The sequence below is a fragment of the Rhizomucor pusillus genome, assembly GCF_041956525.1.
Source record: "Rhizomucor pusillus strain CBS 183.67 unplaced genomic scaffold VTP01scaffold_4, whole genome shotgun sequence".
In the NCBI taxonomy this organism is placed as follows: domain Eukaryota; kingdom Fungi; phylum Mucoromycota; class Mucoromycetes; order Mucorales; family Lichtheimiaceae; genus Rhizomucor; species Rhizomucor pusillus.
Window position 1 is genome coordinate 848,916 of NW_027192146.1, and position 14,544 is coordinate 863,459.

General features: G+C 44.6%; 7 protein-coding genes across 7 annotated transcripts; 4 read left to right on the top strand and 3 right to left on the bottom strand.

Moving 5' to 3' along the window:
• Window positions 1-205: 205 nt before the first annotated feature.
• VTP01DRAFT_7645 (uncharacterized protein) lies at window positions 206-1,262 on the top strand (the record flags this gene model as incomplete). The annotated part of the gene is made up of 7 exons (XM_069386679.1): window positions 206-275; window positions 331-465; window positions 530-569; window positions 640-753; window positions 816-897; window positions 972-1,053; window positions 1,114-1,262. The coding sequence occupies 7 exons, from the start codon at window positions 206-208 to the stop codon at window positions 1,260-1,262; spliced, it is 672 nt and encodes a 223-aa protein (XP_069242110.1).
• A 70-nt stretch (window positions 1,263-1,332) lies between these two features.
• VTP01DRAFT_7646 (uncharacterized protein) lies at window positions 1,333-3,670 on the top strand (the record flags this gene model as incomplete). The annotated part of the gene is made up of 11 exons (XM_069386680.1): window positions 1,333-1,438; window positions 1,497-1,753; window positions 1,810-1,926; window positions 1,982-2,134; window positions 2,192-2,325; window positions 2,378-2,492; window positions 2,554-2,742; window positions 2,792-2,910; window positions 2,978-3,191; window positions 3,251-3,385; window positions 3,443-3,670. The coding sequence occupies 11 exons, from the start codon at window positions 1,333-1,335 to the stop codon at window positions 3,668-3,670; spliced, it is 1,767 nt and encodes a 588-aa protein (XP_069242111.1).
• A 324-nt stretch (window positions 3,671-3,994) lies between these two features.
• VTP01DRAFT_7647 (uncharacterized protein) lies at window positions 3,995-5,779 on the top strand (the record flags this gene model as incomplete). The annotated part of the gene is made up of 8 exons (XM_069386681.1): window positions 3,995-4,213; window positions 4,278-4,361; window positions 4,422-4,478; window positions 4,540-4,587; window positions 4,654-5,249; window positions 5,308-5,423; window positions 5,486-5,539; window positions 5,595-5,779. The coding sequence occupies 8 exons, from the start codon at window positions 3,995-3,997 to the stop codon at window positions 5,777-5,779; spliced, it is 1,359 nt and encodes a 452-aa protein (XP_069242112.1).
• A 299-nt stretch (window positions 5,780-6,078) lies between these two features.
• VTP01DRAFT_7648 (uncharacterized protein) lies at window positions 6,079-8,458 on the bottom strand (the record flags this gene model as incomplete). Its single annotated transcript, XM_069386682.1, has 8 exons — window positions 6,079-6,268; window positions 6,350-6,798; window positions 6,867-6,907; window positions 6,962-7,282; window positions 7,351-7,795; window positions 7,836-7,976; window positions 8,037-8,100; window positions 8,169-8,458. The coding sequence occupies 8 exons, from the start codon at window positions 8,456-8,458 to the stop codon at window positions 6,079-6,081; spliced, it is 1,941 nt and encodes a 646-aa protein (XP_069242113.1).
• A 506-nt stretch (window positions 8,459-8,964) lies between these two features.
• Window positions 8,965-9,514, bottom strand: VTP01DRAFT_7649 (uncharacterized protein; the record flags this gene model as incomplete). Its single annotated transcript, XM_069386683.1, has 4 exons — window positions 8,965-9,218; window positions 9,284-9,305; window positions 9,377-9,423; window positions 9,490-9,514. 4 exons carry the CDS (start codon window positions 9,512-9,514, stop codon window positions 8,965-8,967), a joined length of 348 nt encoding a protein of 115 aa, XP_069242114.1.
• Window positions 9,515-10,298: 784 nt separating this feature from the next.
• VTP01DRAFT_7650 (60S ribosomal protein eL31) lies at window positions 10,299-11,106 on the top strand (the record flags this gene model as incomplete). Its single annotated transcript, XM_069386685.1, has 4 exons — window positions 10,299-10,302; window positions 10,360-10,411; window positions 10,516-10,856; window positions 11,075-11,106. 4 exons carry the CDS (start codon window positions 10,299-10,301, stop codon window positions 11,104-11,106), a joined length of 429 nt encoding a protein of 142 aa, XP_069242115.1.
• Window positions 11,107-11,351: 245 nt separating this feature from the next.
• On the bottom strand, window positions 11,352-14,077 carry VTP01DRAFT_7651 (uncharacterized protein; the record flags this gene model as incomplete). Its single annotated transcript, XM_069386686.1, has 4 exons — window positions 11,352-12,568; window positions 12,634-13,396; window positions 13,462-13,629; window positions 13,700-14,077. The coding sequence occupies 4 exons, from the start codon at window positions 14,075-14,077 to the stop codon at window positions 11,352-11,354; spliced, it is 2,526 nt and encodes an 841-aa protein (XP_069242116.1).
• Window positions 14,078-14,544: the final 467 nt, after the last annotated feature.

The following is a 14,544-nucleotide window of genomic DNA, read 5'->3' on the forward strand; positions in this document are numbered from 1 at the left end:
GGTTTTTTGATCAGATACTGCAAAAATGTATTTCCTTCAATCCCGTTCTGTGGAACAGTGTTTCTTGGGGACGTGCAGACGAGTTACCCCATTTGAACCAATTCAAATCGCGTGAATGCTTGTCTCGGTTTGAAATCCTTTTTGCTTGAAGCACACCACACGTCTCTCTCGCACTCTCTCTGTCTTTTCCACCTTTCTTCAACACATGAACCACGTCAACACAAGGCCAAGCAGAGGCACTGACAATGTCTTTTTGTTTGTGCCAAACATCATTGGTATGCTCACTCCATTCGCTCGAGAATCTCACACGCTGACACGATTCTTCAATAGGCTACACACGCATCATACTTGCATCGCTGTCACTGTACTATATGCCATGGCACCCTAAAGTCTGTGCAACACTCTATTGTATTTCCTGCTTGCTGGATGCAGTAGACGGCAACGCAGCCCGTTATTTCGACCAGTGTGCGTTCTCGATATGCGCGGTTGCTGACAAATTGCTTACCAATTGCCTGGATAATAACAATAGGTAGCAAGTTCGGAGCCGTACTGGATATGGTCACCGATAGGTATGTTGAGGAAGCTGGAAAAGAAAATGAGGTAGTAGATTACTAACTATAGATGGCGGCCCAACGTTAGGTCTACAACAACCTGTCTCTTGTGCTTTCTATCTATACAATACCCCGCCTGGACGATACTTTTCCAATTTTTAATATCTTTGGATTTTAGCTCACATTACATGCACATGTACAGGTAAGAGGCATTCAAAGCATCTCATGCATAAATGATACAAAGTTCTAAAATAAGAAACCAAGTTCAATGACAGTTGGAGCATCGAGCCACAAGAAAATGTCCGAGTCTGACAATTGGTTTTTGCGACTCTACTACAACAGCAATGTAAGAAGGGAAAATTGTAACGAAGCGGAAGCTGGAAGATTGATGTTTAATATTTGCGACTGTTTGGGATATAGATCGTGCTCTTCATTATGTGTGCTGGCAACGAGCTATTCTTCGTGGCATTGTATGTATTGAAATTTTTCGGCCCAGTTACAGGTACGTCAAATGCACAGGTGATATTTCTAAAGACAGCAGCTTAACCTTTTGTCTTTTTAGCAATGTGGTGGGCACTTTTGATAGTCACTGGAACTATCTGCTTTGCAAAGCAGTTTATTAATGTAGTGCAGATCGTTAATGCTAGCAAAGTGTTGGCAACTATTGATCGAGAAGAGAAAGCTAAAGCAATGGCCGCAAAAAAGGAATAAAATTGGGTTGCATGATTCTGACATTTTTCGAACTTCGCGTCTTCTGTGTAAGCATTTGAAGCTACGGGCCATGTTTGCTGCAGGTGTAGAATTAACACAAGAAAGCCCTGAAATGTACTTATATAAGCAGCATAATCGGGTTTTAGCAGAAGCGGCATCGACGCTCTCGCAACCAGGTATTCTTTAGAACGACTGATCGAAATGGTGTCAGACATTGATTATGCTGCGTGATAGATGCGGTACTCGATACACACTTGTGCGCCAAAGCTCTAACGAATTTTCTTAACGCTGGTGGTTCTCCGGAGGAAGCGAGGGACATACTCTGCGGTTCATATGTCGGTTTACCTGCTGCAGCCGAAGCAGTATCTGCTATTGCAACGCATCTGGGCATGGATGCAAATGCTCTTATGCTTGAAGCCTTGAGAGACTTTGTATTGGAAAAATTCAATCCCACAGCTATGGATCTAAGAATGATGCCGAAACTTGGCAACGTAAGTGGCAGATAGGTTTCAAGTCAACAGTATGGATTAGTAACGTATTCTCACAGTCGGTGAATACCCAAAACTGGTTCAACGATTTTATCCAGCATCGGATATGGAGGAACCTTATATACACCTTACTTGAGAAACATCCAAACTGCGAATTTTTGAATCATGCGGTGATGGTAAATGGGCTTGTTACTTGTTATTCATATTAAGCTGTCTAATCTGCATATCCAGAGAATTGCAGAGGATTACCCGGACGAAGTTGCAGCTTTGCGAACTTCATCCACCTACCTCGAGGTCTTCAAACTGATTCTTAATGGCTCATTATCGGATGTCATGAACTCCAAAGATGAAATGGAATTTGAGGAAAAAATGCCTGGATTGGCCGTAAGCTTTCCTAGTTCAGCATTTTGCTCTAATCAGCTGTCTGACAAACTTTTCCAGAGAATATGTTGCGCAAACGAAGCGTCTTACTTGACAGCTCAAGTTCTACTTCGAAGATTATACGAACAATATGACAGCGCACCAATGCTGCGTGTTTCTGAAGAACTCGAGAAATACGCAAGAGAACACGGGCAGTAAGTTCCAAAATTCACGGGAGTAGCGTTACAAAGTCCTAACGAAATTTAGTCAAGAGTTTGCTACTGCTTTAAAGCAACGCATCACTGGCATGCCAACCAAACTTTCTAATGCTATCAAGACCATCCAGCAAACAAAACAACTAGATATGTCAGCTTTGAATAAGGTCAATGACTTGTGTTCTTATGCTATCTGACAACGTAAAACTCAATTATTTATGTATGTAGATCTATGATATTTACAATGTGCAAGAACCACCCTCAGCCACATATATCCTCGACTCAGTACTTATTGAAGTATTATTAAGAGCCATTGCAGTACCTGAATCCTCGTCAGCTTTATCAAAAGAAGATATCGACAAGTGTATATACATTCTAGCAAAAGCAACATCTAGCCAGCAATTCGACGACCCAGGGGTATGCTGAACCATCAAGTGTATAAAGACAGTGCTAAACTGATTTTTAGGGACCACAGTTGCATAGTATTAAAACAAAACATATGCTTGAAGACTTCCACGATGCCGTGCAATCCTCTTGGGGCGAAGATTTCAAGGATGGACTTGTCAACCTAGTAGAGGCCATCAAGTAACTATATACATTAGGTTATTATGGTTCTGGATTTTTGTTTAACCAGAAACTCCTCCATCTACAGCGCTCCCGTGGCAGCCATGGGTGTTCTCTTCTTTATGGAATACAAGGTTTTCGAAACTGATTATTTCAACAACTTTTACCAATCAAGGGAAATACCCATGCCCTTTGCAATAATCGACGAGATTGCCGAGAAGCATCCACTGGCAAGATCAAAGATATTCGAGCTTGTCAAGAGAGGCTTGACACACAAATTCCGTCTTGAAGTTATCCAAGTGGTATGTTACTTCACTTCGACAAAAACAAAAGGAATGCTGAAAAAAATGCTCTGTTACAGATAGCGCTGCAAAAGACCTGGGTCGAGCGTCTAGTCTACTTAGTAGCATTAGGTTACATGAAACCGGTTTTAATTTACATGCGGCAGGAAGGAAAGACATTGGATAAGGGCACTGTTGCACACTTTATGCAAAATGTAAGCAGAAATTGTGGAAGCTAAAATTTCCAGTGTAAGGCTGATCAAAGTTTTAAGGTACTTGATATTGCGAATCCACCATTTAGCGACAGCTTTACGGAATACATGGCAGACCTGATCCTCGAGCATCAAAACCTTTTGCGAATCAACCGAGATCTTCGCATATCAGTGGTTTCGTTTGCGGACGCGGCGCTGATATCTGCGACGGATTTTCCTTTGGAAACGCAGCAGAGATTACAGCATAAACTATTTGAAATCAAATCCATTGGTAGTGGACTTGGTTGAACTTTCCCATGTATAGTTATTCGTATACTCTTTCCGAAATATATCATTGAATCAATAATATCCAGACCTTTACATTTAAAAGAAACACTTGGGTTGCTTGTTTACTGATATGCAAGATACAGTTTGAGTTTCTGCAAGGACTGGAGCAATCAACAGGCTTGAAGACGATCTTGCCCTCCTTCGTTGATGGTCTCTTCCGTCTTCTGGGGCAAAGTGGAAAACACTGTCAAAAATTCTATAGATAGCTCAGTCGGCATCCGAGATCATTGGACGCTTGAAAAAATTCATGCATTACCGCTCTTCCGTCTGTGTTACTGCACTGAAATGCCTATCTCGACTTTTACACGGCGGGTGCGCACCGCGTATGAAACGATACGAGAACTTTGGCTGCGCGCCTTGATCTTTGTTACGAGACCGATCGTCCTCCGTCTTTTGCCTGATCCCTACACCGAGGCAGGCAATGTCAGGGTCGCGTCCAAGCCGACCCACGCAAGCCGAGTGACGATGACCGAGATCATTGCTGCTCATCACTGCAACGTAAAGGTAGCGAAAGAAAATACTGTTTTAATTAGTGGTGTCAGGTGGCTCACGCGTTATATCTGCAAAGGGTCAAGCCAACGCAGGAACCATCCTGGGATGGATAGATATTGCTGCCGGTATCTCAGCTAAACGACATGCTTCTGCACCTTCGGTACCAACATACTTTGCAACTTATGCGCTACATCCAAGCTTCTAAATATTTGTTTCCTAGGTAACACGATCCGTTGACGACGTTGCGTTTTTGCACCCTATCAAAATGGGTGATATAGTAAGCAGCAAAGACGTGATCGTACGCGCAGAAGCTTACTACGCCTCTCCTATCTTAACAGCTGACTATCCAAGCATCTGTCAACAAGTCTTGGAAAACTTCTATGGAGGTAACAAAAGAAGAGATGGATATCCTGTATATTGCAAGATCTTCTAACTAACTTGTCGCGTTGCAGGTTGGCGTGAAAGTGGAAGCAGAGACGCCGCTCACCGGGGAGCGATACTTTGTAGCGCACGCGTATCTTACATTTGTAGCCTTATCACCACGCCCTAAACCACGCACGTATCTCGGGCAGATAATGATGGAGCATAACCCTATTCGAGTACCAGAGATAGTCCCCTACGCAGAGCTGGAAAAGAAACGGTACGATATGGCCGAGCAGAGACGACAATCTCGATTCAAAAAGAAGCAGCAAGACGATTTGAGTGATATTCGCGAGCTGATGCGTACCTGGTCGCAAGGACTGCAAGAACGAGGTTCAGAGGTGAACGCCGAGATACGCCAGCATCCTGCACTTGCGGCCACCTCACCTCGAACAACTGATGATGAGCGGCTAACAAAGAAGCGACGATATTCGACGGATCCTAGATTGGTACCATCCGTTTCTGAAGTGCCCATGGAAACGACTTTTGCTGAAGTCGTAGAACTCGTCATGCCGCAGCACGCCAACACGCTAAGTATCACTTTTGGCGGTCAAATCATGGCTTGGATGGAAGCATGCGCGCTTGCAAGCGCCAATCGCTTATCCCGTGCTTACTTGCTCACTGCTAGGTAAGTGAATTAAAGACAAAGAGACCGATTTAATAAGGATGCTTAACGACGAGATAAGCATTGATACGCTCCAATTCATAACACCAACCCACGTTGGTGATGTTGTAACTATACGCTCGATCGTGTCACGAACATACACATCTTCCATGGAAGTCTACGTCAGCGTTGAGGCCGGTACGTTGCAGTTCAAAGCTGTTCTTTTCCTCTCGATTTTCACTCACTAACAATGATGACAGAAAACCTGCAAACAAATGAGACCAAATTTACCAACGATGCCTTCTTTACTATAAGTAAGTCAATCATTCTTTGCTTATTAATTACTCTTATTCTGACCTGTCGTTCTAGCTGCGGTTGACGAAGATAATATACCTGTGCGAGTTCCAAAAGTGGTTCCGAACACACATGCAGAGATGCGGTTGAATGAAGGAGGATCCGAACGCCGAGAGCGACGTCTTGCTCAGCGAGTAGAGTTGATTAACTTGATGACTCCAGGTCATTCCACGGACCCAAGTAGTCCGACCCCACTATAGAACAATTCCAATATAATACAAGTTATATATCGTCAAAAGAGATTGATTGTCTTGATATAGACAACAGTTTCGTTAAACGGTCGATGCAATCCTGGGTGTCGTAATATGTTAAGATATCTAAGAGATTAGGATTGTTTGATAATAAATGAAGTCTGGGAGAATAGAGGCATGATGATCGAAATATGATTGTATGTTCGAAAAGCTCCACCATTATCAAGATGTTTAAAGGATAGCCAAAGTATCTTCCATGTTATATATGTGGGTAAGTACACCCTCCAGTAGCTAATCCGTATTGTGTATTACAATCTAGCATGTACGAAAGCTTTGATACATTCTTCATATCCATCTACTACAACGGTATGGTTGAGCGGCTCCTTCTCGGCCATCTTTGTCATGGCTTCATAAACATTGCCGTCATATCGTCCAAGCGCCGAGTTGAGATAGTAATCAGGCAACGCAAAAGCATCGACAGGTGCAACAGCATCCGGTCTTATAACCGCAAGGAGCTCGATTACTTTTCTTTTCACAGCCTGAACCTGGCTCGAAGAAAGATATCAAGAGACTAAGAACTCTGCTGCTTCCGTATCTATCAAATGCAAGGCGAAAAAGTACGGCATTGTCTGCAGCACTTGCTTTTCGTTTGCGCCGAGCTCGTTTTCTTGCTGCAATCCGACAAAAAAGTAACGTACAAGCATGTACTGGCAGTGCGCTTTGGAGATCCGGCTAATATCAACAAGCATTGAATTCCAGGAACGACCGTTTCTATCGATCTCCTCCGCTACTTGCGCAACACCGTAGGCCGCTCTGTAGCCGAACGCGGTAATCAAGAGTTCTGAATTCAAAAAGTCGTCAGGAGTTATCACTGGACACTTTGCTCTAGTGTTTTCGAGGTATTGCAACAGGTATGTAGCGGTGTGGTTATATTCAGATGGTCGCGCTTTGCCGGCCACAACATTGCGGTACGTTTTCAGAAGGTAGCGTGCTGTCTGTTGAGTCAATAAATAATTGTCACCTTCAAACTAGAGAAAAAATGGGTAAATTGGTTGTATTGACAAAGGGAAATGTTGGCATTCGCTCTTCTGCTTACAGTGACATTCGGCAAATAGTCTTGGTAAAACTGTTCCAAGCCTGAAAATAGACTGTATCCATGTCCGCCACATGCACGGCGGCATTCCTAAATACCGTCTACAGCCATGAACGTTGTCAAACTCTTGAGACCTGATGAACTCGCGTGCAGATCGGCCAAAAGTTCAAAGTTGCCTTTTGCCATGGCGGTTTGGTTCAGCTCATACAGGCGGAACATTTCTCTCCCCGTGAACAGGCAAGCATACGCCCGAGCAATGACAGGAAAGATGCGATATTGCTGCATAATGTAGTCCAACACTGCCGTTTCTATGGTCTCCTTATTCCATTCTTGAGGATTGGCCGCGTCGACAAACTGGCGTCGAATAGCTGAGTAGCGTGTCACCACAGTTGCTGCCTTGGCCATAGCAAAACGGACACCTAGCATAGTAGGTAACCTGACCTGTCAGATTTCTGTCAAATCTGTGGTGCCCCCTTTTCTCACTTACCCATCACAATGCTGGCTCGAACAAGAACCATTGTACCATAAGAAAGCTTTGTATTGGGTGGTTTGACATACTCTCCAGTGCCTTGTTTGACCTGTGAATATTTTGCCAGAAATGAAACATGCGGTACTCGGTAGTGATCAAATAGTATGAAGCCGTTGTCAACAGTGTTGTAGCCAAATTTCGGCCCAATGTCTCCCACTGTGATACCCTTGAGCGGCCTGTGATCTTCCAAAGAACGAATCTGGATACAGAATGTATGCAGTCCATAGTCCTTGCCGTTCAGGATGAGACGAGCCATCAAGACTGCATAGTTGGCTGTCTTGCCCAGTCCTCCAATCCACCATTTAGAAGCTGTCAAGTACGGTGAATTGATTTCAAACTCGTTCGTTTCGTTTATATATGTGGCCGTTGTTTGCAATCCTTGAACGTTTGAGCCATGACCTAACTGTTAAAAGGAAAAATAAGTACATGATGTTAAATTATACTATTGCTAAGAATTTTCCCTCTGTTTGAGCATAGCATCCAATGATTTCATGGCGCAACGCCGGCTCCAGAAACAGTTTCTTTTGCTCCTCGTTGCACTGCGATGCCAGCGTCTGTATGAACATTCCATAATGTAGAGAAAACTAGCCTGAATGTTAGCAAAGAATGTGCTTGTACGCCAGGAAATAGCAAGATAAATGTACCGGCGAAGCCTGATCATACAAAAGCCCAGCTACGCGTCTATCCATATCACTCCATTTCAGCTGTCTACATCAGCAAGTATCAAAGTTCAACAATAATTTTCCTTTGGAAGTAGCGTAAACAAAATGGTTCACCTTGCTAATTCAATAATACGTTTGTCCTTGTCATAAGCATGATGGATCCGTTCTTGACGATTTTGGAAATACCGCTTGCTCTTGTCAAAGGCAGGATCCGTTTCAAGCACAGGTAGTACTCTTTCGAGGCTTTGTAGCCATTGCTCTCCATACATGAATTTGGTCAGTGCATCGACGTCAAAGCTGGCTTTGGCCCGCTCTTGCTCGAGTACTTTAGAACCAGGAGGTCCCTTGGGTTCCAAATCTGGGAATTTTACTGGTTCCTGATTGTTGATACTGCTATTGACCATGTAAGCAAGAACAAAAGTAATAAAGAAAGATTAAGCATCACGATCCAGTAAATATACCTGCATTGTTTTGAGAATAGTAGTTACATAATGGCAAACTCTGTGGGAGTTCTTCCCGTACTTGGCAGCGCACCGACGAACCTATGATCAAGATTGTACACTTATTCCACAGAACCGCGCCGTTAGCTTTTTGTATATATGCTACTTGCGCCGAGTGCTTGCGCTGACTGCGAATGCCAAGTCAACAATTTCAATGACATATTAGAATGTTCATCGACACTAAAGGCGTTGTTCCCACACTGTATAAATAGGCTTTCTACTGTTGCCAACTAAACGGTATTTTCATGGCGTAGCGTAGCACAAGGGGAGCAGTACAAAGAACATGCTTTGCGCACTGTATACATTTGACATTGATCACACATACGCTTGAGCAGCGAGTCCTCAAGTATTCCTTCATCCCGTCGCATAAATCAGAAGCGACAACCTCAGATCAGTTCAACGAGCAGAGCTCATAATTTCAGCTCAAGGTATGATCCAATCTCAAGATCTTTTGTAAACGACAGTCGCGATGCCAAAATGCAAGATCGTTTAATGTCTAATGTCTGAAGGAAATGGACTTCTTGGAATGGAGGTGAGATTAAGTAAATGCTTCTTTTCATTGTGCCTGTAGGTAAACTCAGATGACAACGACGCATAATGTTTGTGTCCCTTTCCACGGAAAAACGAAATTCCGAATTGGAAGGTACCTGTGAAGAAACTTTTCCTATATGATAACAGGATGGGCCCCTTAGACCAGCAGGGGACCGGGTGGTAGAAGGTTAGTCGTACCTCTCACAAGCGCGAAGTTCCACTACGAGACATTGGGTACCATGGGCTCAACAGTTCGAGGGACGGTTCTTCGTGCGCGATGCGGGCCCAAACCGGAACCACCCCCATATTTTTCTTCTCGTTATCGTAATTGTCGTGTTCTACGCAAAAGGAAACATTTTTCGTTAGAAAAGAGCATCTTGTTTATGCTCAAGTTTGTAGCATACCTTTGAAGCAAGACGCGATTTGCATGAATTCCAGAGGATTCGGTGGTACCCACAATGGGTACTTGCAAAATCTACTTGTACCGTGTGTCGCTACAGAGCTACGAGCTCTTCAAAGGTCCTCTAGTAGATATACCTGGGAACGAAGCACGCAGCAGGCAATGACCATGGTGATCGGGACACGTCGCTGATCCGTGCACGTCGCGCAGTGGTGGGCAGTTAACTGAAGACTGTTAGATCACAAAGACGCAGTTGATCCGAAGTGATCGTAGCAAAGACATGCTGGTTTGTGATCGAGAGCTATGCAAAGTGCTGCTCTAAAGATTCGGGGGGGGGGATTGTAGTTCTCCTTTCCCGCAACTCAGTCTGCATAATGAGAAGGTTGCGAGGGATGAATTGGACTAGGTGACAAAATACGACTCAACAAAAAGCTGTCATCCACTGTAAAGCTTCCTGTGATATAGGCAAAGAGTAGATAGCAGCAAAAAGGTGAACATTCAACAGGTGTGACGTCGATTTGTATTGAAGGAAGTAAAGATCAAAGATTAGTTATCTAGCTACAACCTTTTCTTGCTTATTCACATAAGGTAACCATTTCTTCACCTCCATGAAAAATAACTCGTAATTATGCTTGGCCAAGGTATAAGGGTATAAGATGTAGTCTGAATATATGCTTCCCTTGTCACTGGCACTAGTAGCAAGAGTCAGGTTGTAGTAGGTGAGTCTAAAAAGCCATGAGTAAAAAGCAGAGTGCAGCTTGACGAGTAAATTTGCCAGTCATTCATCTTTCGCAGCAACATTATTTTCATTTGATGGGTGCTATTGACGCTTTGTATATGTTCGAGAAATGAATGTCCGCTCATTCGTTTAAAGTCCCTGCAGGCTCGCAACTCCACGACCTTTCATCCACACACTTTTTTCCAAGGTTAGTAACAATCCATCCATCCATCCATCCATCCATCTATCATCCTCCAATTTGGAGGTATCTTCTCTGAAAAAGCACCAGTAGCTGATACCGTTACCCATTAGTTCTGCAATGGCCAAGGACCAGAAGACCACCAAGCGCTCCACCCTTTCCGACGTGATCACCCGCGAGTACACCATTCACTTGCACAAGCACGTCTTTGGCAAGAGCTTCAAGAAGCGCACCCCCGCCGCCGTCAAGGCTGTCAAGGCCTTTGCCCAAAAGGCCATGGGCACCTCTGATGTCCGTCTTGATCCTGCTCTCAACAAGGCTCTCTGGTCCCGCGGTATCAAGAACACCCCTCACCGCATTCGTGTCCGCATTGCCCGCAAGCGCAACGACGACGAAGATGCCAAGGAGAAGCTCTACTCTTACGTCACCTACGTTCCTGTCACTAACTTCAAGGGTAAGTTTCACATTTCCTTTTTTCTTCTCACGACGTGAGACGCTGTCCAGTAGAGAGAAAGTGCGTTTTATATACGCGCGACCTCTCTTCTGGCAGTTGAAAACGCTTGAGGTTGGAGACTGCTATGTCTTCCTATCTGTGACGCGTACAATTGCTGTGTACTCACTGTGTTCTTTTTCTCCCTTCTGTATATTATCATTGTGCGATCGAACATGCAGGTTTGGAAACCACCATTGTCGATGACGAGTAAAGAAGAGAATTTTATCGTATGAAATAAAAATCTCTTACTCTTTGCATGAACTGGAACTTTGTGGAAAGCAATGTGCATGGATAGAATCAAAATGACAATGTTACTTGAAAGAAACCTCTTAGTACAGGCCATATCCTTGACTATGCAGTACAGTTATTGAACAACTCAATGATGTGTGGATATGCATTAAATTCAATAGCAGTAAAAGCCAAACATTCTTTTTTTTTTTTTTGGATGTTTACTTTTTACGATGCACTAATCACGTAAAAATTAACAGTGTTGCTGGACCCTCGGCTTTCAAAGCCCATCTGAACATCTTCGTCTGAACTAACAGTGATCAAATCTCCATCCTCGTCTTGGTACTTGAGTCCCAACGACGAATTAAAGTCCTGTCCACAGAACTGGATCTTGCGTTCGATGCGCTCCAGCAACTCCTGGTACTGGATATTCTCGGGTACTACGACAACGTACACGCCATCCATGTAATTCAACTTGACTTTGATGTGCTGGTGCTGCTGCATATCGGCAGCAGCGTTGTTGTTATCTTTGGTGGGTATCGGCAAAGGTGGCAGGGGCGGGCTGTGATAATCTGATATTGCTGTTTGATAATGATGGATATTCGGGGTACTCTGTGACCGTGCTCGCGATGTGTAAGGAGGGTATGTGCATTCTTCGTTGCTGCTTTTGGTGTTATCGCCCAGTAAGCTCCTTCCAATGAGTTCTGTGGGCAACAGGCCGTTATCCTGTCGCCGATTTGCAGACGCAGCACTGCTGGTCGACGCGCGGGTGGATGTGGATGGTGATGAGGGGTAGCTTGCTAAAGGAGAGGACGGGTATGATACAGGTGGCGAGACTACGCTCTCTGGCGTAGACTCCTCGCCAGTTCTCGGGAGAGGAGGTAGCGTCATGCCGGGTATCATCATGTTGTTGTATGAATGCTTCTTTTTCAGTTGTACAGAGTTTGGCATGTGGTGTCGCTGCTGGTGGTGCTCGCCAGTATTGTTGTTTTCTACAAGAAGAGATCGTGCATAGGATGCTGCCGGCTGGGAGCTTCTCCGCGCAGCACTGATTATTGGTTCATCGTCGTCATCTTCCTCCTCGTCCTCGTCGTCGTCTTCATCTTCTTCTTCCGAGTCCGTCTCTTCATATTCAATGTACGACACCCGTGAGCCGCTCTTGTAAAAGTTGGAAGTAACTGGAGGTCGCGGAACCATGTGTTTGACCGATGACTTGTGTTCTGAGGAGACGGATGGTGCTACGCTGTTGTTGTTGCTGGGTGTGGAAACTTTATCGACCTTACTCTGGCGCTTTTCGTTTTCCACGAGCTTTGAGAGCATCGATTCCCACTGCCTTAGCTGCTCGTCGTTCCGGCACTTGATCAAGAACGACTTTAAATTATAGGCCTGCATGTTGTATGATTTCTGGTCTCTTTCGGACCAAAATACGCGAAGAGACCAGGAACCTGCAGTAGATCAGATCAATACCTACATTCAATCGATATATCGTAATTTTTCCATCAATTTTTACCATTTGAGCTCGTATCGGTAACCTGGGCAATCTGAGAAATCATGAAGCAGCCCTTGACACTCAATGCGTTCTCCTTGATGCCGGCTTTCTTTTTCCTCTTGACGGCTCTTTTGCTAACATCCTCTTTGCAAATAAATAGTGATTTTTGAAAGAGGTACATGAGAACATCGTGGTCGATCTCCTTGCGCGTAATAGTAAAGCGTTCGTGGAGCAGCAAGGCTCCAAACTGGGACAGGGCATTTTTCCATATATCATCCTCCAAACGGTTCCGGAGTTCTTCAACTAACTGTATATTCTCTTGTTGCCGTTTTGTTTCGTTGACTTTGCTGGCTACGCGCTGGATAGCTTCAAGACCGTCTTTCATCTCCTCATAGTATGGCCAGTCAGCGGGCGTTTCCTTGACAAGCTGCTGCAGAAGCAAAGGATATTTGCATACGCGCTGCACTGGTTTGATGAGCATGGACGGTAATTCGTACGTCGGTGACAATATATCCGAGAGTTTTTGCAACTTTGCAGTTTCTTGAACTACAAGGTCTTGGGCGGCCTGGAAGTTGGCGCAGAATGGCTCGTATACGGAGAATGGCTCCTCAAGCTGCATAAACATGTTGCCAAATCGCTGCTCACGGGGCGGCTTGTCAGCATTGTCTTCTGCCTGGATCAAGAGTCGTCGCTGAAAATCGACCAGCGCATTCAGGTTGCCAAATAATTGATGGAGTGTATCTGGAGGCAAGACTTTCTGCGCATGTGCCTCGCGCATGTAATGCTGGATCAAAAATAATTAATATTTGCATGGATGGACGGTGACAAGCGAATAATCTTTGTTTTTACCTGGAGCTTCTCCAGATCCTGGACGTATTTTCGCTCAGTTTCAAGCAACTCATAAACGACCTTGTCGCGCGTATCTTTTGGATCCGAGTCCCGGTTTGACGTCGATCGTATTTCAATGATTCCATTTTGTTCTAACAGTTGAAGCAGTCTCTTTACTGTAGTGACGACCTGGATATATCGAGAGAGAGAGGGAGGTGATTAGCAACCATGACATATTTCTGACTTTAGATTACTGTACTTTAACGAAACCGTTCGTATCGTCCTGAAAAAGATCCGAGACTGTAAAGAGACCTTCCTGGCTGAAGCCAAGCTGGTCGCGGCAAGCAATGATAAAGTAATAAACACAAGCTTTAGGCTTGTTGACATTGGGGTCGAATTGGATTGGCGTTTCAGGTCGCAGGGTGTTGAAAAGAAGGCATAGGCTGGACCCCTGACGGCAAATATCCCATAGCTTGGTAAGCGGATCGTGTGTGTTATTGGTATCAAAGGATATGTATTGATCGAATCCAGGCACGGCTGCCAGTCCGTTTAGCACGAGCCGACACGTCTGGTAGAGCGAGGCCTTTTGCAGCGGGGCTGGTTTTGTGGGAGGCTCTAACGGTGAGTCTGACAGCATATAAATTATCTGATGCTAGGTGGTTAAAAGGAGTGAAGAAGTAGTAAGAAAATGAATGGAGAATGAATCAGATTCAGGAGCGGCAGCAAGATTAGATTAAGGGACTGTATATGAATGTGTGTGTGTGAGAGAGAGAAAGAGAAAGAGAATGTGCGTGGTGGGTAGATGCAAAAAAGCTAAAGCACGTCTACTACTAGTCAAGGGAAACTGGGATTTGACAATGCATGTGCCAACTAGCTTGACATTTGCGAGGTAACGTTACACCCGCATCCGCTGCGAGAGCTGGCTGGCACACGCATATGTAGAGTGTAAGTGAGAGACACAGGCAAAGCCATACAAACACACCGCCCTGAAGGTGCACGCGGTGCAGAATCACCCCTTACGACCTTGTTTGCCCCTCCTTCTCCTACTTTTCTGTTCGTCCTTTATTTCTACTCACAGTCCTGTCTTTGCAATAAGTACTTCTC